This window comes from Monodelphis domestica, chromosome 4 (genome assembly GCF_027887165.1).
Source record: "Monodelphis domestica isolate mMonDom1 chromosome 4, mMonDom1.pri, whole genome shotgun sequence".
In the NCBI taxonomy this organism is placed as follows: domain Eukaryota; kingdom Metazoa; phylum Chordata; class Mammalia; order Didelphimorphia; family Didelphidae; genus Monodelphis; species Monodelphis domestica.
The window spans coordinates 428095264-428122733 of NC_077230.1; the positions used below are offsets into that span (position 1 = coordinate 428095264).

The window sequence follows — 27470 nt, forward strand, 5'->3', positions numbered from 1 at the left end:
ATGGCAAGGCCAATTTGGGCTCCCTAAAGATGAAGGGGGTTAGGAACCTCAGAGCCTACCTCTTTAGCTCTCAGAGAAGGGACTGAATTAGCCTGGGCCTCTGGGAACACACCAGCAGGCTATAAGATGGCACCATATAGGAAGAAGCAATATACTCACAGGTAACATTCAGTGTGAATGGATTACTCCTATTCCGAAACAATGGGTTCTCGATTTCACACACATAGGGCCCTTTGTTTTCCGTTCTTCTGAGACTGCGGATAGTGAGTGTCCTCTTATCCGGCGACAGCTGTATCCTGCTACCAGCTGGGGCAAGTCCATTTATGAACCACCGGTAAGCGTGAATTTGACCCGTAGCATTGCATGTCATTGAGAAGTCCTTGGTCTCCACTGCAGTATTGTTGGAGGTGATGATGGTAGGTTTGGACAGTGGTGCTGTGCAGGGAATAGACAGAAAATGACTGTATTCGTACTTTTTGTTATCTTATAACCATATAAGTGGTTTGGAAGTGGCCTGTCTAAGACCTTGGCAAGGCTGGGGGCCAGAGACTAAAAACCTGTGATTTCAAAGGCAAAGACACCCCTTTCTATGGTGCAGATCTCATCTCCTCCAGTCCTTAAGAAAAGTTCTTCTTCAGTTCTGTGACTGACAAAGACATTCACATGGAGTCCAAGCCCCTGGTGCTCAGTCTTTTTGGTCTGAGGCAAGCTGGTCTGGGGATGATAGACCACTTCATCCAGCACCTGGGCTTGGATTTGAGGCCTTTCTAACTTGGCAGAACCACCAAGAGTTTATGATTCCTTGGCCTGGACTTCCAGAAGCCAGGGTTCCTTACCTTGACAGCTTAATAAGGATATTGGGAGCCGGTGGTGTGGATAGACTAAAGTCAGGCCATGGGGAGATTGTGCTCAGAAAGGGAAACATTACTTTAACTCTGTCGAGGAAAGAAAAGGAAAGGCAGAGAGTGGGAATAGATCAGTTCTTATCAGGATACAAAAGGATGAGCCTCTGGCTGGGAGTCAGGTGAGACCTGTTTCAAGTCTGGATATATTGAACCCACAATAGCATCTCTAGAGCATAGGACATGATTTGCCCCCAGGATGTCCATACCCTTTACAGAAGATTCTAGAATTCCCTACTTTGGGATCTTTACTTTCCTTTGGTGTTTCCTGCCCTACAGGATGAGAATGAGAATGTTGAAGGTGATCTTCAAGCTCAGATGAGGTTTTATGCTGGGAATCTAAGCTAATGGGGACTAAATTTCCCTGAGCCTTTATGGTCCAAGGAGAGACCTTTCCTGATCTCTAGTTGGAAGTTAAAATACCTCACTGAGAGAGGTATGTGTTGTAATAATTAAAGGAGTTTGGCATAAACTGTTACAGATAAAAGAGTGGTTGCCTTAAACTGTGACCTCAAAGATATGTTTTCAAATCAAAAATATAGTGGTCACCCGGGAAAAATTCCCACATATTAAATATAACCAAGTCAGCTGGGTTTTATGGAGATTTTAATTAATACAAATAAGGAATTAATGAAAGAGAGAGAATAAGAGGAAACAATGAGAAAAGAGATAGGCCAGCTTAGGCCAGCCTAGGCTTTTAAGCCTTAAGAGAGAGATCAGTCAGTCTTTTATCACTCATGTAAAAAATAGACTCAAATACAGGACTACAATCCCCACGAGCCTTTGCTCCACTTCCCCAGAATGCCTTGTAATCTCACCTGGGCCGAGTTTGAGAAGGGATTTAAGCTGATTCAAAAGCTTTTGAGGGGGGCTTGGGGCTTTTGGACTTCCGTTTTGCAGCAGGAGCGTCTCTTGCGTGATGTGAGGTTATTTTGTCTAGGCTTCTGGCCTAGGCACATGTTTCTTACTTGTATATTCTTTAACCTTTAATCCTTTAATAAACCTCTAAAAAATATAATACTTCTTGCAGAGAGAAACTAATTTCTACCTGCCTCAGTCTCCCCATCTCCCCTAAATTTTAATCTTTACACTCACCACAAGATTTGTCCCAAGCAAGACTCTAGTGTTCAGAGAGATACCAGTTCACCTTTAGCCAGCTCAATCTCCATCTAAGTTCAGCCACCAAGCCCTTCCCATTCATCTTTGGCCATATGAAACCTCTTCAGAGAGAGGTCCTCAGAGAGAGTTTTTCTCTCAGCTTCTGATTTCCTTTTAAAGAGAATTTTCTCCTATGTCACCTCCCCTAAGTTCTCACATCTACCAATCACAGTAGACATTTTCCAAAGGACAAACCATTCTTAATTCACACCTGAGTAGACTAAAACCTCATACCTCTTTTGTTAAGGCTTGTCCCTTACAAGTTGGCAAGTTGCCTGACCTTCATAGGTACTTAGCACCTTCCTAAAAATGGACTTAGCTTAAGGCTTTTGTTTCACTATAAGTATGAGTTAAGTACTTATTTATTGTTCAGTAAAGAGTTTACAACTTTATCTTCCTCTAAAATATGCTTAAGTATGGGTGGAGTAGAGTTCTCACATTCCTGACTAAGTCCCTTCATTGTTAAAATGGGGAATGGTCTTAACCAAGTGTTATGAAGTAGGGTCTGAGAATTTTTAAGATTCACAGTGTGCCAGAGCAATCCCTGGGGCACATCCAGGATCATCAACAGGCTTCCTTCCTGGGTCATCCATGGCCAGCTGTCTTAAAATTAATTTCCAATTTTACAGGTATAAGTGAGAAATATTTCAGCTTCCTTGACCTTTCTCCTTGTTATTTTGGTAGAGCTTGCACTCCATCCCTGGGTCTCCACTGGGAAGTTTAAGGTGAGGTAGAATGAGCCTCCCATTTGTATCCAGTAAAGCCAAGTGAGACTGACCAGGACAGTGACAAATCTGAGGTCAGCTTGCCACCTTTTGTAGTGGGGGGAGAATATGAAGAAACAGTGAGCATGCTCCTGAGCATGAAGGTCATGGTAGGACTTTTTGGAAGGTGTTTTGGCAGCATCAATGGATCCAGTGACTGACATGACATAGTGACTAGTGTTGGACTAAGAGTGAGAAAGACCTGAGTTCAAATTCTGTCTCAAAATGTTACTGGTTGTGCGACTTACTAGCAAGTCCCTATCTGTGTCTCAGTCTCCTGATTTGTTAAATGGGTAAAATAATCTCTCCCTCTTAGTGTTGTTGGATGAAATGAGACCATATATAAAAGCTGTGTATAAATCCCAAGAAGAGCCCAAACAAAGGTTCAGAGGAAGGAAAGTCAGAGTGTGAGACTGGGTACCAAATGTAGACTCAGGCTGTCTGAGCACACAATGCATGGCCAGAAGTATCTGTAATGCCTGCTGCCATTTTGTGAAGGGCTAAGGTTTAATGCCAGAACAAGAACACTCAAGGATAGTCTGTGGGCAATAGAGAGTCATAGAGAAGAGACATGAGCACACACATATTTTATTGAAGGGCCAATTAAGGGCACTAGAGATGCTTAGCTCAAAGAAGAAAAGACTTGAGGAGGAGGGGAGACATGTCTCCAAAGACTGGTCAAGTTATAATGGGTTTGATTCCCCTGCCAGGGGATGCTCAGTGGTTACATTGATCAGGGAGGGACTATTTCCTAATGTGTCAGTATCTTTTCTCCTTACAGCAACATTCTGGTACCCTTTTATCTCTTGTCTATCACAAAACAACTCTTTTTTAAAACCCTTACCTCCTGCATTAGAATCAATACTCTGTATTGTTTCCAAGGCAGAAGGGCCAGGCAATGGGGGTTAAGTAACTAGCTCAAGGTCACACAGCTAAGAAGTGTCTGAGGCAAGATTTGAACCCAAGATTTCCTGATCCACAGCCAGGCTCTCAATTCGCTGAGTTACCCAGCTGCCCCTGCAGATCAGCTCTTCAGAGGAGGTAATGGCTTCTTTTTCAGAAGGGGCAGGGATTATGATTGGAATCCTGGTGACTAATTGAGAACTCTACTATATTTTGTTAGAAAGATAGGCGAGTAGGATTGTGTGGCCTCTGACTCTTATTTCTCCTAGTCTGCCTCCAGAAATGTGGGAGAAAAATGAAGATGATTCCTCTATTTCTTGACCTTCTCTAGGCCCCTGGTCTCCCTCCCTTCCCCAAGCTTGCCTTTCACACAATATTTACTGATATGGATCTCATTGTTCTTTTCAGGGTTATTCATTGTACCTCCTTTTTTCCCAACTTCTTTCTCAAGCAAAAAGTCTTTACTTTTCTGTTTTTAGAAGATGTGGTAGACCTAGATTGATGTAGCCCCAAAATTAAGGAAATAAGATTTAAGAAGACAGAGCCAAAAAGAATGGAGAGGCAGCAAAGGGATCAGGGATAGGGTAGTCTAGAGATAAAGAGAGATGGAGGAGAGTTTTCAGCAAGCTGTATCTCAAGGAAACTGGTCTATGGGTTTTCCTTGACTACACAGGCCAAACAGCAAACAGTTTTAATGGACTTGACTCCCTTCTCATTTCTCTTCCAAAAATGATTTGGGATGCTTTGCAAAACTGATCTGAAGAGGATTCCTGGACTGACTCTGCAACAGTTATGAGACGCATAAACAGGCTCACATCCAACCCAATCCTTTCTTGGGTGAGGAAGGGCTCCAACATTTGCCCCTCTATAATCAGATGGAAATCAGGCTGGCTCAATCATCCCTGGCCTCAGATATTCCTCTCTTGCTATTGGTCTCCTTCTGTCCACTAGGTGGAACTACCAGTACAGGAAGGACTCATTAGTACAAAAAGTTTCAGAGTAGCAGTTGACACATAATGTGATCTAGGGCATCTTAAACTCTCTAGGGCTGTCTCTGGATACAACTGACTTCAGTTCCCTGGAAAGATCAGGAAATGTCCAATTAAACAGGAAATCTTGAAAATCAAAAGAGAGTTTAATAAAATCAAAAGAAAATAAAAAACAGAATTAAATAATACTAGGATCTGGTTTTTAAAATATAAATACAATTAAATAGATGAAGCATTGGTTAATTTGATTAAAGATAGAAGAAAACATTATAACCAATAGCAAAAATGAAAAGGATGAATGAGTTAGCAATGAAGTTGAAATTAAGGAAATTTTGAGCACTTATTTTGAGCAATCATGTGCCAGCAAAATTGAAATGTAAGTAAAATAGATGAATACTTACAAAAAAGATTAATTGCTCAGATTAACAGAATTATAAATAGAATATTTAAACAACTCAATCTTAGAAAAAGACATTGAAGAAACCACAAATGAGTTCTCTATGAAAAAGTCCCCAGGATCAGATTGATATACCAGTGAATTACCACACTGAAGGAACAATGAATCTCAATGCTATTTAAACAATCTTAAAAATCTAGGCAATGAGGGCTATGGGGTGATCAGTAGATAGCAGGGCCTAGATTCAGGAGGACCAGGGTTCACATCTGGCCTCAGATACTTTGGATGTGTGACCACGGGCATGTCATTATCCCCCTTTTTCTAGCCTTTACTTCTCAACTTACTTTGAACCAATACTCAGAATTGATTCCAAGATGGAAGGGAAGAATTTTCAAAAATAGGTAAAGAAAGAATCCCACCAAATTCCTTTTGTGATCCAAATATATTTTTGATACCAAAGCCAGTGAAAGCAAAAACAGAAAAAGAATTGGAATACTTAAATAATCCTGTATTAGAAATAGAAATTGAACAAGGCATCACAAATGTCCCTAAGAAAAAATCCACAGGGCCTGATGGTTCTATAAGTGTGTTATATCAAACATACAACGAACAACTAATCCCAATATTATACAAAATATTTGATGTAATAAACAAACAGGGAGTTGTACCAAATTCCATTTATGACACAATTATGGTACTGATTCCAAAGCCAGGCACATCAAAAACAGAGAAAGAAAACTATAGACTAATCTCCTTCATGGACATAGATGCAAAGGTCTTAAATAGAATACTAGCAAAAAGACTCCAGCAACTGATCCTGAGGGTTATTCATTATGATCAGTTGGGATTCATACCAGATTAATATTAGGAAAATCATCCACATAATTGACCATATCAACAAGCAAACCAACAAAAATCACATGATTATCACAACAGATGCAGAAAAAGCCTTTGACTAAATACAACACTCATTCCAACTGAAAGCACTAGAAAGTATAGGAATAGAAGGGCCTTTCCTAAAAATAATCAACAGTATATATCTAAAACCATTAGCCAACATCATCTGCAATGGAGATAAACTAGATGTATTCCCAATAAGAGCACAAGTGAAATAAGGATGCCCATTATCACCTCTACTATTTAACATTGTACTAGAAACACTAGCAGTAGCAATTAGAGAAGAAAAAGACATTGAAGGCATTAAAATAGGCAATGAGGAGATCAAGCTATCTCTCTTTGCAGATGATATGATGGTCTACTTAAAGTATCATAGAGAATCAATTAAAAGGCTAGTGGGAATAATCAACCATTTTACCCAAATTACATGATACAAAATAAACCCACATATGTTATCAGCATTTCTATATATTTCCAATACATCTCAACAGCAAGAATAAGAAAGAGAAATTCCATTTAAAATCACCCTACACAATATAAAATATGTAGGAATCTATCTGCCAAAGCAAACACAAGAACTATATGAACACAACTACAAAACATTTACCACAAAATTAAAACTAGATCTAAATAATTGGAAGAACATTAACTGCTCATGAGTAGGATGAGTTAACATAATAAAAATGACAATCCTACCCAAACTTATTTAGTGCCATACCCATGGAACTACCCAAAGTTGCTTATTGAAGTAGAAAAAACATCACAAAGTTCGTTTGGAAGAACCAAAGATCAAGGATATCCAGGGAAATAATGAAAAAAAAATGTGGAGGAAGATGTCCTAGAAGTAGCAGATCTCAAACAATACTATAAATCAGGGGTCATCAAAGCAAAATGGTACTGGCTAAGAGACAGAAAGGAGAATCAGTGGAATAGACTTGGGGTAAGGGACCTCAGCAAGACTGTCTATGATAAACCCAAAGATCCCAGCTTTGAGGACCAAAATCCATTTTTTGACAAAAATGGCTGGGAAAATTGGAAGACAATATGGGAGTGATTGGGTGTGGATCAACATCTCAAACCATAAACAAGAAAATTCAGAATGGGTGAATGACATGAATGTTAAAAGAAGGAAAATATAAGTAAATTAGGTGAACACAAAATAGTATGTATATATCAGATCTTTGGGAAAGCAAAGATTTTAAGACAAAGCAAGAGTTAGAAAGAATCACAAATGGAAAGTAAATAATTTTTATTATATTATACTAAAAAGGTTTTGTGCCAACAAAACCAATGTAACCAAAATTAGAATGGAAGCAACAAATTGGGGGAATAAATCTTCATAACAAAATCCTCTGACAAAGATCTAATTACACAAATTTATAAAGAGCTAAATAAGTTGTACAAAAAAACCATGCCATTCTCCAATTGATCAATGGGCAAGGGACATGAATAGGCAATTTTCATATAAAAAATAAAAACTATTAATAAACACAGGAAAAAAGTGTTCTAAATCTCTTATAATCAGAGAGATGCAAATCAAAACAACTCTGAGGTATCACCTCACACCTAGCAGATTGGCTAACATGACAGCAAAGTAAAGTAATGAATGTTGCAGGGGATGTGGCAAAATTGGAACATTAATGCCCTGCTGGTGGTGTTGTGAATTGATCCAACTGTTCTGGAGGTCAATTTGGAAATATGCAGAAAGGACACTAAAAAACAGTCAGCCCTTTGATCCAGCCATAACACTGCTGGGTTTATACCCCAAAGAGATAATATGGAAAAAAAAATTTGTACAAGAATATTCATAGCTGCACTCTTTGTGGTGGCAAAAAATTTGAAAATGAGGGGATGCCCTTCAATTGGGGAATGGCTGAAAAAATTGTGGTATATGTTGATGATGGAATACTATTGTGATCAAAGGAATAATACACTGGAGGAATTCAATGGGAACTGGAATGACCTCCAGGAATTGATGCAGAGTGAAAGGAGCAGAAGCAGGAGAACATTTTACACAGAGACTGATACACTGTGGTACAATCAAATGTAATAGACTTCTCCATTAGTTCCAAATGCAGTGATCCTGATCAACTCGGAGGGATCTATGAGGAAGAAAACTATCCATATTCAAAGGAAAAACTGTGGGAGCAGAAACACAGAAGAAAAAGAATTGTTTCTTTACATTGATGGAAGGGGATATGATTGGGCATGTAGACTCTAAATGATCACCCTAGTGCAAACATCAACAATATGGGAATAGGTTCTGATTAAGAACACATATAAAACACAGTGAAATTGCATTTCAGCTACAGGAAGGGGTGGAGGAAGTAGAAAGAGGGAAAGGATATGATTCTTGTAACCAAGAAATAATGTTCTAAATTGACTATATAAAATTTAAAATATAACTCCATGAAATATTTCAGTAGCTATAAGACTTAAATCCTAAATATTTACATTCGCCACACTCAAGTTATGTTTTACTCCAGAACTGGCTACAAATCATGTTTGTAAATATTATGTAGAAAAATATAAAAACATGTTTGAATGGAAATAATTTCCATATGGTGCTATTTCTTTAAGCTAAATAAAGCAACTTTTTTTAAAAGATAAAAAAAAATAGACAAGAGGAGAGTTAATCCTATCTTTCACAAGAGACTGATGACTTAGCTATCCTGATCAATACATTGATCTAAGACATTTTCAAAGGATTTATGATGAAGAAATATACTCTCTACCTCCAGAGAAAGATCTGATGGTGTCTAAATGTTGTATAAACAATACTTCTTTCAATTTCTTTTTTCTTGGTTTTGTGTTGTTGTTACAAAGTGGATAATATGTACATATGTTTTACATAATTTCATATGTACAAAGGACATCACATTTTTTGTCTTCACAATGGGTCAGGACCAGGTAGGAGGGTGGGAATGCAAAATTTTAAAAAACTGTTATAAGTAAAAATATAAAGAATTTGGAGTTTGGAAGGAAGTTTGAGATTTCCATTCCATTGAGGTCCTGGGATAAATTGGCAAATAGAATCATCTACCTACAATCTTGCAAAAGGTTTAAGATACAGGGTCCTAATTTTTTGTAGTTGCCTTTATTGAATAGTTGGAGGCATTTCCCAGAAGAACAAAAAAGGCAGAAAGTTATAAAAGCCCTTCTTAATGAGGTAATTCCTAAGATTGGATATCCCAGATCACATAATCAAAATGATAATGGTCCTGGCATCACATTACAGATTATTCTCATGATTGCTAATGCTTTGTGCTTAACCAACAACCTTCATTACACCTGGCATCCTCAGTACACAATCAACCCTGTTTGCTTCAGTTTTCTCATCAGTAAAATAAGCTGAAGAAGGGAATAACAAAACACTTCATAACTTTTGGTAAGAAACACCAAATAGGGTCATGAAGACACAGACATGTCCGAAATAACTGAACAACAATTTTTCCTTTTCTGAAAGGGAAATTTTGTGATTCTGAACAATACTGGCTGTCTCAGTCATTTTCTTCCTTTGGTTCCTCTAGTTTGGGACATACTCCTGGAAGGGGGGCAGGGACTGAGTCATTTTCCTGTATCTCAAGTCCATAGCCTAGGGACTTTTTGCTGAGAAAGTGGGTGAAAAATATTGTGGGATAGAGGTGAATGGCCAGTTGTGGCCCAGGTCAGTTAGATGAATGAATGAATGAATGAATGAATGCATGCATGCATGCATGCATGCATGTACCAGTGGACTGATAATAGGATTAGTAATGTGGGAGATGGGGAAGGAGGGAGGAGGGCTTGGCATTCATCCAGTACTACATATCAGCCTTATCATTCAAATGAAGATAATGCTTGTGCTTTGGAACTGTATTTTAATTTAAAATCCAAGATTTTGATTTTTGTTCTAGAAAAGATCTTCAATAAGAAGCTTGCTAACTCCTAAATCCAGGGAATGAACTGTTGCAGAAAGATGCAAAAACATACATTATTACATCAAGAAGATCAAGAATGAACTTTGGATATGGTTGATTGAACTAAAATTTAATTGAACATTTATTGTAAATGTACACATTTATGACAAAAGGGACTGCCCCTAATTTGGCTTTCTGTCATTGTGCCTAGCAAAACATTGGTTTTGCTTTCTTTCTTTCTATTTCCTCCCTTACTACTCTAATTTCCTCTCAGAAAATTGAATATTGTATATATCTATAGTTAGAAGTGCATTTAGGACTACAAGATGATTATGTTAAATGATCAATGGGGAGACTAGTCACCCAGTGATCATCAGGGGGGATTGTGAATCTTAAAAATTCTCAGACCCTACTTCAGAACACTTGGTTAAGACCATTCCCCATTTTAAACAATGAAGGGACTTAGATCAGGAAGTGGGAACTCTACTTCACCCATACTTAAGCATGCCTTAGGGGAAGATAAAGTTGTAAACTCCTTGCTGAACAATGAAAAGTACTTAACCCATTCTTATAGTAAGGCAAAAACCCTTAAGCTGTGCCTATTTTTAGATCTAATTCAAAAAGGTGCTAAATACCTATAAAGGTCAAACAACTTGTAAACTTGCAAGGAGCAAAGAGGTGAGAACTTACTCAGGTGTGAATTACTCAAAGTTTAGTCTACTCAGGTGTGAATTAAGAATGGTCTGTCCTTTTTAAATCGTCTACAGTGATTAGTAGTTGTAAGAACATAGGGGAGGTGACATAGAAGAAAATTCGCTTTTAAAAGGAGCTCAGAAAGGGCTCTGGGGAAATTCAGCTGGAAGGAATCAGCTGGAGAGATTGAACTGGGAAAGGCTGAATGGTGGCTGAACTTGATTGAGCTAGCTGAAGCTGAACTGTTGTCTCTCTGAACACTAAAATCTTGCTTTGGACAGATCTTGTGGTGAGTTGATAAAAGACTGACTGATCTCTCTTAAGGTTAGCCTAAGCTGGCCTAGCCTTTTTCTCATTATTTCCTTTCTCTCTCTCTCTCTCTCTCTCTCTCTCTCTCTCTCTCTCTCTCTCTCTCTCTCTCTCTCTCTCTCTCTCTCCCTTTCTTTAATTCCTCATTTGTATTAATTAAAATCTCTATAAAACCCAGCTAACTTGGGTATATTTCATATATGGGAATTTTTCCCTGGCGACCACTTTATATTTGATTTAAATCAAGACACTGTACTGAAACCATATTTTCTGCGGTCACAATTTAAGCCAACCACTCTTTTAACTGCCACAGTTTATACCAGACCACTCTTTTAACTGTTACAGAACACAATGAGATGCTATATTGCTTAGTAGACTTTAAAATGCTGGGCATCTGGAAACTCTTGTAATTAGTATCATTTCATTTCTCTGTGCATAGAAGATTACTCAGTTTAGGTCAATTCCCTGGGGGTAAGGGATAAAGCTGATCTCAATAGGTGAGCCATTGAAGTGGGAATGACCAGGAGAACCAGAGGGGAAGCAGTTAGAAACCAACAGGGGAAGAGCCAAGATGGCAGCATAGCAGGAGCTTCTCTGAATCTCCTTCTAACCAATCATTACAAAGCATCTCAAGGGGGCAGCTGGGTAGCTCAGTGAATTGAGAGCCATGCCTAGAGACGGGAGGTCCTAGGTTCAAATCTGGCCTCAGACACTTCCCAGCTGTGTGACCCTGGGCAAGTCACTTGACCCCCATTGCCTAGCCCTTACCACTCTTCTGCCTTGGAGCCAATACACAGTATTGACTCCAAGACGGAAGGTAAGGGTAAAAAAAAACAAAAAACAAAGCATCTCAAAAGGACAAAAATCAGAACCAGAGAAATAAAGGCACTCTCCCACTGGTCACAGTGTGAAAGGTAGGCAGTGAGTGAGGATTCCTATGCCATAAAGAAAAGAAACTGCTCAAATCAAAGCACTAGTTGACCACACTTTCCCCCACATCAAATACTGAACCACAGTTAATGCCAGGGCCAGGAGAATTTCCAAAGTCTCAGGGGAAGACTGAGAGCACCACAGAATACCCCTGAGGGCTGTGGCTGGCCTTGGCAGTGAGACTCAAAGCTAAATAACACAGTCCTTGCAGCAGGGGAAGCAAAGGGGCAGCCAAAAGGGTAGCCAAAGCAGAGTTGAGGATGATGAACTTAGTGCAAAACCCATGTTGCAGTTGAAAATACATGAAGCAACAGCTGAGGAAGATAGCCTTAGGAAAAAATGCTTTGAAGCAGGAACTACACATAAAAAAAAACAACAGAGATCTACCTGCCCTCATTCAATCCTCAGAAAGGGAACGAAAGATACTCACAAGGCAAAGCCCTTGAGACAGAAGCTAAGAAACCAATGACCACCAACATGCAAGAATACCAATCCTAAAGGGGCAAAAGGAGTTAACAAAAAAAACCATCTTGACCCTGGAAAAATTTTTATGGAGAAAAAGAGCAAATGTAGAATATCTGTCTTGTAAAGTGGGTAGAGGAAGTGCACATCATCCTCTTCCTCATTTCTTGCTCTGGGGCCCAGGGGTCTCACATTAAAAAAAATCCCTTAAATTCTGTTTTAGAATATATATTAAATATTGTTTCTAAAGCAGAATAGCATAAGGGCTTGGGATTTGGGGGTAAGTGGAATGCCCAGGGTAACAGAGATACAAAGTGACTAAGGACAGATTTGAAGCTAGGTCCTTCTGACTCCAGGCCTGTCCCCTCTATTCACTGAGCCCTTTCATCTTGTTGTGAGAAAAAGAGAAACCATTAAAAGGAGAAAGCTGTGGGAGAGACCTGAGAACTAGAGAATTACCACCATTCTCGGAAGGAAATGCTTCCTCAGTGTTCCAATTCCTGCATGATCCAGCAACTTTAGCACTAGATGACTGGCATGGAGAGGTGCCTTATTAGTCTATTTCAGACTTCTCCTAATTCATAAACTCTTCATGTGTTTCTGATTTCTCTTTATTGAGATTCCTTAGTAGCAGGAAAACTCACCAAAGGAAGACACCCACATCTCACATACAGTGCCAAAAACAAGGTGGTGAAGTATGGGTGAGAATATGACTCCTGGGAAACAAGTCCTCTTCTGCAAGTCTGACTTGGCCAGATTGGGCTGGATGGCTCTTGCCACTCTGTGGCTCAGAATAGGGCAAGGCTTTCTCTCTAGGACTGGGAGGGAAGAATCCCAGGTGCCTTTCATAAGTTAGGTAAAGGAGGAACCTGGCCCTTGGAAGTCCATGCCTCCAAATTTGGAAAAGATACAGAAATGGAGACTTCCGGTTAAGATGGCGGCTTAGAGAAAGCTCAAGTTCAGATCTCCGGAAAAACCTTCCCAACCGATCTCAAACTATAAGCTCCTAAGGCGCCGAAATTCAAAACGATCAACAGCACAGACCCTGGGAACCCTCCTCCTGGACCTGGACCCGGTTCAAAAGGTACGGCTCCCCTCAAAAGCCAGAACCCGAGATCCCTCGGACCTCAGGGGTAGGAGCGCAGAGTCCAAGGCAGAAGCCGCAGCCCTGCCGGCTGGGCTCAGAGAGCAGAACCCTCAGGGCCTTCTACAGTCCCGGTGAAAGTTACTGCCTGGGGCTTCCGCTGCAGAGAGCTGGTCAAAACAACAGCAACCCTCAGGGCGGGCAAGACAGCCTCACGGGCTGGATCCTGCTATCCAAGTCTCAGTGAAAGTCCTTGCTCTCGGAGCTTGGGTTAGCTGCAGCCCATCCCCCCGCAGGCCGACGAAACAGCCTCACTGCCAGCAATTCTGAAGGCAACTTCCTGAAAGCAACTTGGTCCGACCCTTCCATTCCAGTTCCAGTGAGGCATATTCAGTTTAACCCAGGGAAAGTCATAGAACCATCTGCCCAGGACTAAAGCCTCTGAACACCAGACAGAGACAAGAAAAGCCAATCCTCCACATTCAGAGATGGAAAACTCCACAGAAGCACAGAAGCCCCAAAATACCAAGAAAAATAAGAAGAAAGGGGCGACTTTGGACACATTCTATGGAGCCAAAATACAAAATACAGAGCAGATAGAAGATAATATAAAAGAAAATGCTCCAAAACCTTCCAAAGGAAATGGAAACTCTCCACAAACCTATGAAGAATTTGAATCAGAAATGACCAAAAAGATGGAAGCCTTCTGGGAGGAAAAGTTGGAAATAATGCAAAAGAAATTCACGCATCTACAAAACCAGTTTGACCAAACTGTAAAAGAAAACCAGGCTTTAAAGGCCAGAATCAGGCAGCTGGAAGACAACGATCGTGTAAAAGAGCAAGAATCAATAAAGCAAAGCCAAAATACCAAGAAATTAGAAGAGAACATAAAATATCTCACCGACAAGGTGATAGATCTGGAAAATAGGGGGAGAAGGGATAATTTAAGAATAATTGGACTCCCAGAAAAGCCAGAAATAAACACCAAACTGGACATGGTGATACAAGATATAATCAAAGAAAATTGCCCAGAGATTCTAGAACAAGGGGGCAATACAGCCACTGACAGAGCTCACAGAACACCTTCTACACTAAACCCCCAAAAGACAACTCCCAGGAATGTAATTGCCAAATTCCAAAGCTATCAAACAAAAGAAAAAATCCTACAGGAAGCCAGAAAAAGACAATTTAGATATAAAGGAATGCCAATCAGGGTCACACAAGACCTTGCAAGTTCTACTCTGAATGATCGTAAGGCATGGAACATGATCTTCAGAAAGGCAAGAGAGCTGGGTCTCCAACCAAGAATCAGCTACCCAGCAAAACTGACTACATACTTCCAAGGGAAAGTATGGGCATTCAACAAAATAGAAGACTTCCAACTTTTTGCAAAGAAAAGACCAGAGCTCTGTGGAAAGTTTGATACCGAAAATCAAAGAGCAAGGAATACCTGAAAAGGTAAATATTAAGGAAAGGGGAAAATGTTATCTTCTTCTTTTACTCAAACTCTCTTCTATAAGGACTACATTTATATCAACCTATGTATACTAATATGTGGGGAAAATGTAATGTATAAATAGGGGGTAAAGAAAGACCAAATAGAATAATCATTCTCACACAAAGATTCATATGGGAAGGGGAGGGGAAGAAAACTCCTATAAGAAGGAGAGGAAGAGAGGGGGCGGGGGATTTACTTAAACCTCAATCTCAGGGAAATCAACTCTGAGAGGGAAAAATATCCAGATCCATTGGGATCTTGAATTCTATCTTACCCAACAAGGGTAAGGAGAAGGGAAAACCAAGGGGGGGAGGGGGAGAGAGAGAACAAAGAGGGAGGGAAAGAGAGGGGGGAAGGGGAGGGAACAAAAAGGGAGGGACTAAAAAGGGAAACATCAAGGGAGGGGACAAGGGGGACTGTTTCAAAGTAAATCACTGGACTAAAAGGTAGAGACGAAGAAGAATAGGTTAGAATTAGGGAAGGCAATCAAAATGCCAGGGAGTCCACAAATGACAATCATAACTTTGAACGTGAATGGGATGAACTCACCCATAAAACGTAGACGAATAGCAGAATGGATTAGAATCCAAAACCCTACCATATGTTGTCTTCAAGAAACACACATGAGGCGGGTTGACACCCACAAGGTCAGAATTAAAGGATGGAGTAAGACCTTCTGGGCTTCAACTGATAGAAAGAAGGCAGGAGTGGTAATCATGATATCCGATAAAGCCAATGCAAAAATAGACCTGATCAAAAGGGATAGGGAAGGTAATTATATTTTGTTAAAAGGGACTATAGACAATGAGGAAATATCATTAATCAATATGTATGCACCAAATAATATAGCACCCAAATTTCTAATGGAGAAACTAGGAGAATTGAAGGAAGAAATAGACAATAAAACCATACTAGTGGGAGACTTAAACCAACCATTATCAAATTTAGATAAATCAAATCAAAAAATAAATAAGAAAGAGGTAAAAGAAGTGAATGAAATCTTAGAAAAATTAGAATTAATAGACATATGGAGAAAAATAAATAGGGATAAAGAGGAATACACCTTCTTCTCAGCACCACATGGCACATTCACAAAAATTGACCATACATTAGGTCACAGAAACATAGCACACAAATGCAGAAAAGCAGAAATAATGAATGCAGCCTTCTCAGATCACAAGGCAATAAAAATAATGATTAGTAATGGTACATGGAAAACCAAATCTAAAACCAATTGGAAATTAAACAATATGATACTCCAAAACCATTTAGTTAAAGAAGAAATCAGAGAAACAATTAATAATTTCATCGAGGAAAATGACAATGGCGAAACATCCTTTCAAACCTTTTGGGATGCAGCCAAAGCAGTAATCAGAGGTAAATTCATATCCCTGAATGCTTATATTAACAAACAAGGGAGAGCAGAGATCAATCAATTGGAAATGCAAATGAAAAAACTGGAAAGCGATCAAATTAAAAACCCCCAGCAGAAAACCAAATTAGAAATCCTAAAAATTAAGGGAGAAATTAATAAAATCGAAAGTGATAGAACTATTGATTTAATAAATGAGACAAGAAGCTGGTACTTTGAAAAAACAAACAAAATAGACAAGGTACTGGTCAATCTAATTAAAAAAAGAAAGGAAGAAAAGCAAATTCACAGCATTAAAGATGAAAAGGGGGACAGCACCTCTGATGAAGAGGAAATTAAGGCAATCATTAGAAATTACTTTGCCCAATTATATGGCAATAAATACACCAATTTAGGAGAAATGGATGAATATATACAAAAATACAAACTGCCTAGACTAACAGAAGAGGAAATAGAATTCCTAAATAATCCCATATCAGAAATTGAAATCCAACAAGCCATCAAAGAACTTCCTAAGAAAAAATCCCCAGGGCCTGATGGATTCACCTGTGAATTCTATCAAACATTCAGAGAACAGTTAATCCCAATACTACACAAACTATTTGACATAATAAGCAAAGAGGGAGTTCTACCAAACTCCTTTTACGACACAAACATGGTACTGATTCCAAAACCAGGCAGGTCAAAAACAGAGAAAGAAAACTATAGGCCAATCTCCCTAATGAATATAGATGCAAAAATCTTAAATAGGATACTAGCAAAAAGACTCCAGCAAGTGATCAGAAGGATCATTCACCATGATCAAGTAGGATTCATACCAGGGATGCAGGGCTGGTTCAACATTAGGAAAACCATCCACATCATTGACCACATCAACAAGCAAACTAGCAAGAACCACATGATTATCTCAATAGATGCAGAAAAAGCCTTTGATAAAATACAACACCCATTCCTATTAAAAACACTAGAAAGCATAGGAATAGAAGGGTCATTCCTAAAAATAATAAACAGTATATATCTAAAACCAACAGCTAATATCATCTGCAATGGGGATAAACTAGATGCATTCCCAATAAGATCAGGAGTGAAACAAAGATGCCCATTATCACCTCTACTATTTGACATTGTACTAGAAACACTAGCAGTAGCAATTAGAGAAGATAAAGGAATTGAAGGCATCAAAATAGGCAAGGAGGAGACCAAGTTATCACTCTTTGCGGATGACATGATGGTCTACTTAAAGAATCCTAGAGATTCAACCAAAAAGCTAATTGAAATAATCAACAACTTTAGCAAAGTTGCAGGATACAAAATAAACCCACATAAATCATCAGCTTTTCTATATATCTCCAACACAGCTCAGCAGCAAGAACTAGAAAGAGAAATCCCATTCAAAATCACCTTAGACAAAATAAAATACCTAGGAATCTATCTCCCAAGACAAACACAGGAACTATATGAACACAACTACAAAACACTCACCACACAACTAAAACTAGACTTGAACAAATGGAAAAACATTAACTGCTCATGGATAGGACGAGCCAATATAATAAAAATGACCATCCTACCCAAACTTATTTATCTATTTAGTGCCATACCCATTGAACTACCAAAATACTTCTTCACTGATTTAGAAAAAACTATAACAAAGTTCATTTGGAAGAACAAAAGATCAAGGATATCCAGGGAAATAATGAAAAAAAAAACACACATGATGGGGGCCTTGCAGTCCCTGACCTAAAACTATATTACAAAGCAGCAGTCATCAAAACAATTTGGTACTGGCTAAGAAACAGAAAGGAAGATCAGTGGAATAGACTGGGGGAAAGCGACCTCAGCAAGACAGTATACGATAAACCCAAAGATCCCAGCTTTTGGGACAAAAATCCACTATTCGATAAAAACTGCTGGGAAAATTGGAAGACAGTGTGGGAGAGACTAGGAATAGATCAACACCTCACACCCTACACCAAGATAAATTCAAAATGGGTGAGTGACTTAAACATAAAGAAGGAAACCATAAGTAAATTGGGTAAACATAGAATAGTATACATGTCAGACCTTTGGGAGGGGAAAGGCTTTAAAACCAAGCAAGATATAGAAAGAATCACAAAATGTAAAATAAATAATTTTGACTACATCAAACTAAAAAAGCTTTTGTACAAACAAAACCAATATAACTAAAATCAGAAGGGAAACAACAAATTGGGAAAAAATCTTCATAGAAACCTCTGACAAAGGTTTAATTACTCATATTTATAATGAGCTAAATCAATTGTACAAAAAATCAAGCCATTCTCCAATTGATAAATGGGCAAGGGAAATGGATAGGCAGTTCTCAGATAAAGAAATCAAAACTATTAACAAGCACATGAAGAAGTGTTCTACATCTCTTATAATCAGAGAGATGCAAATCAAAACAACTCTGAGGTATCACCTCACACCTAGCAGATTGGCTAACATAACAGCAAAGGAAAGTAATGAATGCTGGAGGGGATGTGGCAAAATAGGGACATTAATTCATTGCTGGTGGAGCTGTGAAATGATCCAACCATTCTGGAGGGCAATTTGGAACTATGCCCAAATGGTGCTAAAAGAATATCTACCCTTTGACCCAGCCATAGCACTGCTGGGTCTGTACCCCAAAGAGATAATGGACACAAAGACTTGTACAAAAATATTCATAGCTGCGCTCTTTGTGGTGGCCCAAAACTGGAAAACGAGGGGATGCCCATCAATTGGGGAATGGCTGAACAAACTGTGGTATATGTTGGTGATGGAATACTATTGTGCTAAAAGGAATAATAAAGTGGAGAAGTTCCATGGAGAATGGAACAACCTCCAGGAAGTGATGCAGAGCGAGAGGAGCAGAACCAGGAGAACATTGTACACAGAGACTAATACACTGTGGTATAATCGAACGTAATGGACTTCTCCATTAGTGGCGGTGTAATGTCCCTGAACAACTTGAAGGGATCCAGGAGAAAAAAACACCATTCATAAGGAAAGGATAAACTATGGGAGTGGAAACGCCGAGAAAAAGCAACTGCCTGAATACAGAGGTTGAGGGGACATGACAGAGGATGGACTCTAAATGAACACTCTAATGCAAATACTATCAACAAAGCAATGGGTTCAAATCAAGAAAACATCTAATGCCCAGTGGACTTACGCGTTGGCTATGGGGGGTGGGGGGGGGAGGAAAAGAAAATTATCTATGTCTTTAACGAATAAGGCTTGGAAATGATCAAATAAAATATATTTAAAAAAAAAGATACAGAAATGGAGATTGGAGAAGTCTTTCAGAACAAAGGGGCCACTAGGAGAACCCACTGGTGGCTAACTCTGTTGGTTCTTAAATTTATTTGCAGGGATTGGATACTAACGATTTGTACTTTGTAAGGACATGGTAGTTGTCCCTGAATAAGTATCAGATATGATTTGACTAAGGTCTCAATCAGAGCAATTGAGTTACTTATGAAAGAAGGGATACTTAGAGAAGAGTTGTCTTTGGAGCTTCTTAAAATATAAGATTACTTCCCAGGCACCAGGGTTTCTTTCCCCCTCCCTCATCAAGCCTCATCACTGACATGCAACTACCTCAAAGTTAGTCCTTCAGCCATATACACTATTATTCTCCTACTCAGCTAGCCTATGGAGTGTTGGATCTTTCTCAGTAGTCTTTTTCCTACACTAGGTTATGTAATATTTTAATTTGAGAAATTGTTTGGAGCTGTAGTAGTAGTAGTAGTAGTAGTAGTAGTAGTAGTAGTAGTAGTAGTAGTAGTAGTTGTTGTTGTTGTTGTTGTTGTAGTTGTAGTAGTAGTAGTAGTATTGGTAAAGAGAGGGGAAAATGGAAGAAAGGTCAAGAGATATTAGTGTTAAAAGGAATTTCCCTCCAGATTATGTGTTTTTGTTTGATATCATCAATCACTGACCTGTAGGTCATTTATCATTGAGATTGACTGGTATTGAGAAACCCTCAGAGAAAGGAAGTTGAAACCAAGGAGAAGGGAAACTGATCCGACAGAAACTGCCCCCTTGTTAATCCAAGGAATTGCTCCTGCTCTTCTCTCTCTCTCTCTCTCTCTCTCTCTCTCTCTCTCTCTCTCTCTCTCTCTCTCTCTCTCTCTCTCTCTCTCTCTCTTTCCAGTTTGACATGTACTATCATTTTGTTCAGTCTCTTTACATTTAACTCTTCCTAAACTATTCTTAAGTAAGTTATTATAGTTTATTTAGATTGGCTAAAATACACCAAGATGTTGACCAGAACCAGTAATCAAGACTGATCAAAGCTACAACCGCACTGAAGAAAACTTTGGATTGGTGAGAAATGGTTAAGTATTGGGGGAGGGAAGCAAGCTGAACTTTTGCTTTTTTCCCCAAATAGAGCCAGGTTTGGGGATTAAGCTCTAATTAATGATTAAATTACAGCTAGGAAATATTGTGGATGGAGTCTGGAGTCAAAAAACTCATCTTTCTGAGTTCAAATCTGGTCTCAGACACTCAATAGATGTGTGACCCTGGGAAAGTCACTTCACCATCTTTGCCTCAGTTTTCTCATCTGTAAAATGAGCTAGACAAGGAGTGCAAACCCCTCCAGCATCTCTGCTAAGAAATGGAGTCAGGAAGAGTTGTACATGACTCTATAATTACTTGTTAACAATTTCTCCTCACACATAAGGGTTTTGCTTTCCATCATCATTTGCCTCTATGATTCTAGTTCAGCCCTCTGTGGCCACACAGAACACTTCTAAATCCTCTTCCACGTAAGAGTCCAGAATATTGCTATCAGGCCTCTCCCCAAAGCTTTCTATTCATTTTTCTAATATGTAGTTCCTCAATTGATCTTCAGAGACTCCCAAACCCTCAGCAATCTGGCTGAACACTCCCCAGTTCACTGTTGCCCCTTGTAAAATGTGTCATCTAGAACCAAATACAATAGTAAAAGTGCCATCTGATAGTAAAGAAGGGCAGCTATCTCCTTATTCTTGGAAATGGACATGCTTCTCTTAAGACGGCATTAGTGGTTGGGATAGTTGTGTAGCTCAGTGGATTGAGAGCCAGGCCTAGAGATCAGAGGTTCTGGGATCAAATCTGACCTCAAATAATTCCTAGCTATATGACCCTGGGCCACTCACTTAACTTCCATTGCATAGTATTGATCCTACGTCTGATAGGTAAGGGTTAAAATAAAGTTTGCATTATGTTTTTTCAATTACTCTATTACCTTTCCTACAGATAATAACTTTGTGGTTCTCTCAATCATCCCCAAGATCTCTTTATGAAATCTAACTTGGCATTAATGATCTGTATCCAATTTCCCCTTTTTTTAAATCAACCATGCCCCATTAATTTAACTTTTTTCTATGACATGTATACTAGTAACTGCCCATCGAGGTCGATTTTTTTTTTGTGATTTTGACATTTTGTATTCCAGGATAGGACCTGATATCAATTCCCAATAATATTCATATTATCACATTCCACCTACTGTACCAGCTTCCTGAACTACTTCTACATCCTATCTGTTTTTACCATCCCTATCATGCCAATTTTTTCTTTCTCTATATTTTCCTTCCAGGTCCAAAATTATGCTTTCTGCTTGTCTACAGAATTACTAGAACATTAATGGTCACCATTTACTAAGGTCTTTAAAGATATTATTTCATTTGAGCCAAGTCACTCATAGGAACATTGAACAGAATGAGTTCAAGAACAGAAACTTCAGATTTGTCTGAACTGATGCAGAATGAAGTGAGTAGAACAAGAAGGTAATTTATACAATAACGATAGTGTTGTGAAGTCAAAGAACTTTGAAAAACTTGGGACCTCTGATCAATGCAGTGGCTGACAAGGACTGCAGAAGACCCATGATAATAAGTTACTCACTTCCTACAAAAAGCTACAGACTTGCTATGAAATCAGCTGCCTCAATTCAGAAATAGGATGGACTCAGGCTGTAAGTTGCAACAGATATTTATTGAGATTGAGAATTACTTTACCTTGATATGTCCACATGAGTATTTTAATCTTGAAAGAATTACTAATATATTAATATTGCAACCTATGTGCTCAGGTATCATATTCACAGATATATTAGTTCTTGATCATTGTATTTAATAGGTACTCTATTAATTTTGACTACTCTTCAAATCTACATCCCAAAGGTCAGAAGAATTCCTGGGTAGGCTGCCACATTGTCCTAGTTCCCACCTTGCCAGACCAGATTCCATACAAGGTCATATGCTGAGTTAATCTACTCCTCTTTGATCTTGTAGTTGTCAGGTGAGCCGATATTAAGTCTTATGCCATGTCACATGAACATTAGCTACCTCCCATTCCCCATTGCTTGATCCTCCAGTAAAAGATTGAGGAAATATGTAGTTCATTCTCTCTCTCTCTCTCTCTCTCTCTCTCTCTCTCTCTCTCTCTCTCTCTCTCTCTCTCTCTCTCTCTCTCTCTCTCTCCCATCATCAGAGGAGCACACAGGCTGGATCCCAAGCTCTTTAATTCCTGGCTCTGAGTCTTTCTTCCTTTATTATATTCCCTCTTTCTCTATATCCCCTTTACCCATTTTTCCTCAGTTTCTAACTCTCCTTTTCAGGTGTCCAACTAAGAATATATTAATTTGTGGCTATAGGCAGACACAACCCATACATGTCCCAAACATATTCTTTTTCATTAGTGGTAGAAGGTAGAAGGGGAACAGAAAATAGATTGTGATTAATTGGAAAAAGTAAATTAAGAAAAAGTTCCTTTCAAACACAGGTGTCAAATACATAGACTGCAACATTGCCAGGTGCTGCCTGAACCAGGTCAAAAGGTAATTGGGAAATAGTTGTAGCAGTCCACCCCTAGCTATGGGCAAGGGGAACAGTCGGTATGTACAGATTGCCTTAGAAGAGAGCATGCTCAGTCTTGAGCATGCTAAGTATTGCACATGGCTGGGAAAGCCTCTGTCCCTTGACCCCAGCTTCCCCCAGGTTAAGTGGGAACACAGGTTTCTTTGTGCTCACCTGGTTAAGAGAAACCACACCTATACCTTGTCATTAACCAATGATCATCATCCCTGTGTACTGTGTATATTTGCATATCAAAGATTATATATAGCCCAGCAAGCTCTGCCTCTCTCTCTCTCTTTCAGGCTAGCTGATGGCTGTCCTGGCAGGACTTGGCCTCTGGCCAAGCTCCATCTTTAAATCTTCTCTATCTCTCTTTCATCTCTCTGACCTGTGTGGGATTAAATGTGGATCTCTGGACTGGTAAAAGCCTTTGGAAGGGTCCTTTGATCAGAGCTTAGCTGTGGCTCATGGAAAATTAATAAAGACTCATTCCTGCCACCTCATATCTCTAATTTGACTCCGTCATCCCCCTTGTGGTATCTAAAACTTCTATCCTATCTCTATCTTCCTACCTTAAAGCTTCTCTCCCCTCTGAGGAAGCTTTAATCGTTAACCAAAAAAAAAAGATACACAGATAATTATATGCTAAATTCAAATGTGTGCTTTAAGCATCCTTATGTACAGATTTAGCCCAATAAAAAGTCATCCCTCCTGTAAAGTATATGCTGTTGGTATCTGACTTTCCAGAGGTCACTTCCACACATCAAAATTCTATTTCTCCCCCTGCTCTCCATTCAGAATATACCCAGAGTCAGGGACAGGAAGCTGGGATACCCCTAAGAATTATAACAATAAAGCTGCATGAAATAAAAGGAAACTAAGGCCAGAGATGACCTCTCTATGGTCCTGCTGCCATTAGTGTGATTATGGGAATGGAGGGTCTGTCATCTGTACATAGGAAAGTCAGACCAGTGAATTAATTGGGCAGCAGGAATTCTACAGTGGAAACAGTTACTGGAGGCTAAAGTCAATAGATCAGAATCAGGTTAAATAACTGACATGCTTCCATGTGGCATTTTACGCTACAAAAAGGAAAAATATAGAAGCAATGGTGAATCCCTATGTGTGAAAGCAGACAAAGTTTACATTCTCCTTTCCATCTCCAGAATTTCCCTGCCAAAGAGGACCAAGACCAGCCCCATTGCATGACCAGAGCTTATACTCCAACCAAGACTAGAAATATTCTCTGGTTTCACAGCACCAAGGGAAAGGGACTGAAGGAAAGAGTATGGGGCAGTCATTGAAACTGCAGTCCTAGAAGGTGGGACACAAAGAAGGTTGTATGCTACTGGGACAGAAGAGAATAATACAATATCAATAACAAGGATGATGATGACAATTCACATGTTTTTGTGCCTAACATGTAAAAAGTACTTTCCCCACATAAAATCCTATTATATACAGAGCAAATATTATGCACTTTTCCAGATGAAGAAGCTGAGGATGTGAAAGGAGGAGACACACTTACCACACAGATAATAGACAGAGGAGGAATGATTAAATCCAAGTTTCATGATTCTGAGTAGAAGGTTCCTTCTACCACAATGCAATGTGCCATGGGACCACGGAGGCAGAATGTCACTTATGTCTATTTCTCTCCATGTCTATTTCTGCCAGGGAAAGAGAGAGCCCAACACAAAGTTGGGGGCCCAATCAAGCTACTCACCATAGATCATAAGAGTCTTGTTTGCAGTGCGCGTCAAGCCAGTAAATGAGTTAGTTGCAATACAGGTATAGTTTCCGATATGATTCAGGGATGTAATAATAGAAAATGAGGCTGAGTTGCTGACAGATTGTCCATTCTGTAACCAGATGAATTGTGCTGGTGGGTTAGAATCAGAAACACAGCTCAAGGTAACATTTATCCCCGTTGCGAACTGATCGCTTATACGGTCAATTGTGGCAATATCTGGGCCATCTGGGGGAAAAAGAAGGATTCCATATTTAGATTATGGCAGAAAAGAAGGGCATCTCCTAGTCTGTAACCCATCACCAGGGACCACTGTGATGCTCCTTTGAGCTGGGAAATTCACAGCTCCTCCTCTACTTTTACAGTTTGGATCTGAACTTGGAAGATCTTAGGGCTTTCTCCAGTTCAGCACCCTGGATGGCCACCCTCCACCAGAACACATGACAAGGCCAATCTGGGCTCCCTAAAGATGAAGGGGTTTGGGAACCTCAGAGCCTAGCTCTTTAGTTCTCAGAGAAGGGACTGAATTAGCCTGGCCTCTGGGAACAAACCACCAGGCTATAAGCATGCAACATATAGGAAGAAGCAATATACTTACAGGCAACATCCAGTGTGAATGGATCACTCCTATTGCTATAAAATGGATTCCGGATTTCACACTCATATGGCCCTTTGTTATCTCTTCTTGTGAGCCTGCTGAGAGTGAGTGTCCTCTTATCTGGCGACAGCTGTATCCTGCTACCAGCTGGGGCAACTCCGTTTATGAACCACTGGTAAGTGTGAATTTGTCCTGTAGCCTGGCATGTCAAAGAGAAGTCCTTGGTCTCCACTGCAGTAATGTTGGAGGTGACAATGGTAGGTTTGGACAGTGGCGCTGCGCAGAGAATAGACAGAAAATGACTGTGTTGGTTCCTTTTCTTACCTTATAACCAAATAAGTGGTTTGGAAGTGGCCTGTCTAAGACCTTGGCAGGCTGGAGGCCAGACACCAAGAACCTGTGATTTCAATAGCAAAGCTCCCCCCTTTCTCTGGTGCAGATCTCATCTCCTCCAGGCCTTAGGAAAAGTTCAGCTTCAGTTCCTGTGACTGACAAAGACATTCACATGGAGTCCAAGCCCCGGGTGCTCAGTCTTTCTGGGCTGAGGCAAGCAGGACTGGGGATGACAGACCCCTTCATCCAGCACCTGGGCTTGGATTTGAGGCCTTTATAGCTTGGCAGAACCACCAAGAGTTTATGATTCCTTGGCCTGGGCTTTCGGAAGCCAGTGTTCCTTACCTTGACAGCTTGATAAGGATATTGGGAGAGGTTGGTGTGGATAGACTAGGGACAGGCCACAGGGAGACTGTGCTCAGAAAGGGAAACATTACTTTAATTCTGAAGAGAAAAGAAAAGGAAAGGCAGAGAGTGGAAATAGATCAGTTAGTATCAGGGAACAAAAGGAAGAGCCTCAGGCTGGGAGTCAGGTCAGACCTGGTTCAAGTCTGGAGATTTCAAACCCACAATAACATCTCTGGTGCCTAGGACATGATTTGTCCACAGGAAGTAGTGCCTACCCTTTACAGAAGATTCTGGAATTCCCTGCTTTGGCCTCTCCCTTTTCCTTAGGTGTTTCCTACCCTATAAGATAAGAATGAGAATGTTGAAGGTGATCTTCAAGCTCAGATATGGTTTTATGCTGGGAATCTAAACTAATGGGGAATAATTTTCCCAGAGTCTTCATGGCCCAAGGAGAGCCCTTTCCTTATCTCTAGTTGGAAGTAAGGCCTTGCCACTGAGAGAGATATGTATGCCAGAGCAATCTCTGGGGCACATGCATGAGGATCGTCAGGCCTCTGTCCTGGGTCATCCATGGCCAGCTGTCTTAAAAATAATTTCCAAATTGATAGTCATAAGTTATAAATATTTCAGCTTCCTTGACCTTTCTTCTTGTTATTTTGGTAGAGCTTGCACTCCATCCCTGGGTCTCCATTGGGAAGTTTAATGTGAGGAAGAGTGAGCTTCCCATTTGTATCCAGTAAATCCAAGTGACACTGGCCAGGACAGTGACAAATCTGAGGTCAGCTAGCTACCTTTTGTAGTGGGGGGAGAATATGAAGGAACAGTGAGCATTCTCCTGGGCATGAAGGCCATGGTAGGACTTTTTGGAAGGTGTTTTGGCAGCATCAATGGATACAGTGCCTGACATGACATAGTGACTAGTGGTAGCCTAAGAGGGAGAAAGACCTATGTTCAAATTCTGTCTCAAAATGTTACTGGCTGTGTGTCTTACTAGCAAGTCCCTATCTGTGTCTCAGTCTCCTGATCTGTTAAATGGGTAAAATAATCTCTCAGTCCTAGTGTTATTGGACCAAATGAGAACATATATAGAAGTTCTGTATAAATCCTGAAAATAGCCCAAACAACGGTTCAGAGGAAGGAAAGTACAGAGTGTGAGTCTGAGTACCAAATGTAGACTCATGCTGTCTGAGCACACAATGCATGGCCAAAGTATCTGAAAGGCCTGATGCCCTTTTGTGAATGGCTAAGGTTTAATGACAGACCAAGAACACTCAAGGATAGTCTGTAGGCAATAGAGAGTCATGAGCAGAGAAGAGACTAGAGCACACACATATTT

General features: G+C 39.8%; 1 protein-coding gene across 1 annotated transcript; it reads right to left on the reverse strand.

Annotated features, from left to right (window-relative positions):
- LOC103096583 (carcinoembryonic antigen-related cell adhesion molecule 1-like) lies at positions 1-25346 on the reverse strand. The gene is made up of 2 exons (XM_056825376.1): positions 24832-25346; positions 1-435 (listed from the first exon to the last, which is right to left on the reverse strand). The coding sequence occupies exons 1-2, from the start codon at positions 24839-24841 to the stop codon at positions 71-73; spliced, it is 375 nt and encodes a 124-aa protein (XP_056681354.1). The 5' UTR covers positions 24842-25346; the 3' UTR covers positions 1-70.
- Between the last annotated feature and the right edge of the window lie 2124 nt (positions 25347-27470).